Here is a 3,662-nt window from a genome sequence, read left to right on the forward strand (position 1 = left end):
GCCACCAATGATCCATGGTGCTCAAAGTTGTAAGGCCCCCATTATGAGAAGAAGCCAAATGTGAGCCCAGACATTGGTTGAGTCCTGACTTGTATATCACATGAGGTCTATGTGACCGGATGGCAACAAGGTGACCATTGTGGGTCTAATCTTTGGGTTAGACTGAGTAGTTAAGCTGGTAACAACTCGAGGTATATTGCATCGAGTTACGGGGTAAGGGAGTTAAAAGGGGCCCCTATTTTGAGGAAGCAACCCTCGGTTGGGGGGTCCCAGGGGAGCTAACGGTCCCCCTGGTGGGGGTCCAGGAGCAACGCCCCCGGCCCGACGATAAAGAGAATATTCCCTGGCCGACTAGTGGAGGCTCATATGGTAGGTCGGTCATGCCGACCTAACCGCCTTCACGGGCTATAAAAGCTAAACCCCTTCACAACCATCGATCATCTATCTTTCATCTAATCAGAGTTGTTCTAGCTAGCCTTAAACTATTCACCTATCTTCTGTCTAGATCGCCATCTAAGATTTACTGTGGAAGCACACGGGTGGACAGAGCCATCTCTGTATTAGTTGTTTGGAGGTAAAGAAATTTTCTAATGCTCCTCTTATCTGTTGTATACTTTCTATCTCTATCTCTTTCTCAGATTCTGTTTGCTGTGCCATGTAATTTTTACAGTTCCCTCATTATTGGAATTTTGGAGAAGCCTAAAAACATGCTCCCACTCCTTGACCAAGACCAAGGCTACTTCTAGCTTGCCAACATTTATTTATTCCCATCATAACAAAAGGAATCCACAACATAGAAACAACTCCAATCAACTTTCAAAAATATACAGCACACTTCCACACCACAATGCTTCTTGCTAGTCGTATCCCTCCCTCCCTCCCTCCTTCATAATGATAGAACTACATTCATATATCAGCAAATTAAGTTTGTTGGAAGGCACACTTGCATCCCAATCCTCTTCAACAATAAGTGACCGTGGCAAGCAAACATGCGGCACATAACAAAGACCAAAACAGTCCCTGCAACTAAGATCAATGAATTTAGAAAACAGAACAAAAAAGGCATAGAAAGTACAGGGAAATGTGAATGGTTGGCCTTCAAACAGGACTCAAGGTCACCTTACCAAACTCAGTTTAGGGTAGAATCCACTTTCCTTCAGAAAACTTCTTCCTATTGCAGCTGAGCATACTTTCCAAGCTGCATGTGATCCCCTCTTTTTCAAGCTTCTGATATCTGGGTTGAATTTTCCGTGTCAGACTGTGTCCAAAAAATTCAGGGTAGTCGACAACCTCTTCCCGTGTCCTCCTCATGCTTTTGAGAAGAAACTCCATCTTAGGCTCCAGACTTTTCGTTATACTGGATAGCAAAACAGGGGGATATCCATGTACAAGTCTCACAATCTGTCTTGAATCAAACCCTGATAATCGCAGAAAATCTACGTTGGGCTGGAAAACCTTCTCTGCATTGCGGCAGATGACATGAGGGTGTGTGACAATTAGCCTAACAATGTGGTCATTGGTAAGGCCGAGGTTGTGGAGGTATTGTGCAGTGGGGCGGAGGCGCTGGTCCACGCTATACCCGAAGATATGTGGCCATTGAGTAAGCAATCTGCCCATGTCCTTTCCAGACTTTACACCGAGCTCAAACAGGAACCCTAATGTGGCCTGGAGTTTGAGCTCGATGCTATAGCTAATGAGGCGAGGGCAGGAAAGTAGGACCTTGGCAAGGCGAGCCTCGGGGACGCCGGCAGCCTGGAGGAAGGCGAGCAATGGTGAGAGCTTCTCCTCGACGCTGTGGATGAGGAGGCGGGGGAATTTGGCAATGGCAAGGGAGAGGTCAACTGGCTTGGCGCCGAGGCCCCGGAGGCAGGTGGCCATGGGGAGAAGCTTCTCGTGGAGACCGAGGGTGAGGAGCTGCGGGCAGCGGGAGACGACGGAGGGCACCTTGCGGGAGGGGATGTCCATGTCCTGCTCCAGGAAGGCCCAATTGGCCTGCGCCCTGGACGGGTCCTCCATGTCCTTGAGGCGGGGGCAGCGCTCTGTCATCCTCTCGATGGTCCTGTCAGGCAGGCCCTTACCTCTCAGGAAAGTCCACAATGAAGAAGAGCAGCATGATGACGATGACGATGACGATGGAACAGAAGAACTGCGCACCATGATCGTCTCCCCCATCGCTCCGACCTCGCTCCCTACTCGTCAGGATAGCATACAGAAACCCACGCTCTATCTACCAAAGCCTTGGGAAATGCTTCACATCTACTACATAGTAGATAGACCACCGGGTAGTGTTCCCCTCATTGCGCGACTAAGAGTTGCACTACCCAAGAGTGTTTAGAGCAGCTGATAAGGCCTCTTTGTGTGTAGAAGCTAGATTCAATTCCTAGGGATGAATTTGTGGATTTCAAGCTCTACCTATATGCCTACCATAAAATGGCTTCGCCTTATCAAGAGTTGCATCATATGCACATCAATCGACTTGTACAAGTCCTTAAAATTGGGTTTTACGTATGTGCATCCCAACCTTGTAAACTTGGATCCCGTACAAAAGGGTACTCTCCCCAGTTCACAAAGTACCCTCTAAAAATGAGGGCACTTCACCGACTTCACTAAGCAAATCCACATGGAGTTCTTCAATAGGTTGGCTCCTCCTTTCCCTCACCTCAACACAGATGCGCACCATGGTTTCTCTCTCTTCCCAAACACATTTATGCTCGCTCTTCACACAAGCCCACCATAACTATAAACCTAAGCATGTCTGTTAAACCTTGCAATTGATAACTCCCTCAAATCGACTTGCACATATGGCATGACTCTAAGAGGGCTTTCACACAACCTACGTTGTGTTCCCTTTGCCTTGAATGGTAGCCAAATTTTGTATTTGCATGAGATCGCTAATACACTAGCTAGAAAGGGGGCTCCAAAGTCAATAGATAGGAGGAAGTTGATGGATTTTCTAGAGATAGGAAGGAAATACAACACGAATGAAGTTGAAGTTAGGTGGTTTTAAGAGAGGTATTGTTGGCCAAAGGAGATCATTGGTGGTTTAGCACTATTAAGACTCCCTTTGAAGTTGTTGATTACCTTAAGAAGTAACCAGCCAGCTTAGTCTACGAAGAGCAAGAAAGATATTAATGCTGGCAAAACTTCTAAAACTGCTCTTTTTCTTGATAGAGGGTCCTTAGATAAAGAGACTCTTAAGATATGGAGAATTACTAGAACTATTGAGGGGGTTAGAGGTCTATTGAAAAATTAGACATAGAGTCACTACATGTAAAAGACTTAGGCTAAAACAAACATGATTTTTGGATGTTGTGCTAGAGAGGCTTTACCTATTTGAAACTTGCTCAGAAAGAAAGGCCATGGAATAACTTAGCCATAGGATGTTGAAGCATAGGAGACACAAACTGAGATTTGTGCATCCACCATCATAACATCAAATATATTTTCTCAAATATTGAAAGACTACTATAGATGAGTCTTGACTACATAATTAATTATTATAAGTGTATTTCTAGCCAAGAAGGTTTGCAAGATAGTGAATTCATGATGAGAAACAATACGGCTATTATAGGGGTATTATCTCAATGCATTAGGCTATGAAATCTACATGGTATGTGACCTAAATGAATGGACTCAATGACTTGTTCCACTTGATTTACATT

At 45.3% G+C, this 3,662-nt stretch overlaps 1 protein-coding gene across 1 annotated transcript; it reads right to left on the bottom strand.

The window, feature by feature from the left end:
• Nucleotides 1-895: 895 nt before the first annotated feature.
• Nucleotides 896-2,322, bottom strand: LOC148025630 (uncharacterized). The gene has a single exon (XM_087692846.1). It carries the CDS (start codon nt 2,170-2,172, stop codon nt 1,135-1,137), a length of 1,038 nt encoding a protein of 345 aa, XP_087548972.1. The 5' UTR covers nt 2,173-2,322; the 3' UTR covers nt 896-1,134.
• Nucleotides 2,323-3,662: the final 1,340 nt, after the last annotated feature.

Source organism: Lygodium microphyllum, chromosome 14, assembly GCF_053477565.2.
Source record: "Lygodium microphyllum isolate KBCC chromosome 14, Lygodium_microphyllum_v1.1.10, whole genome shotgun sequence".
Classification (NCBI taxonomy): domain Eukaryota; kingdom Viridiplantae; phylum Streptophyta; class Polypodiopsida; order Schizaeales; family Lygodiaceae; genus Lygodium; species Lygodium microphyllum.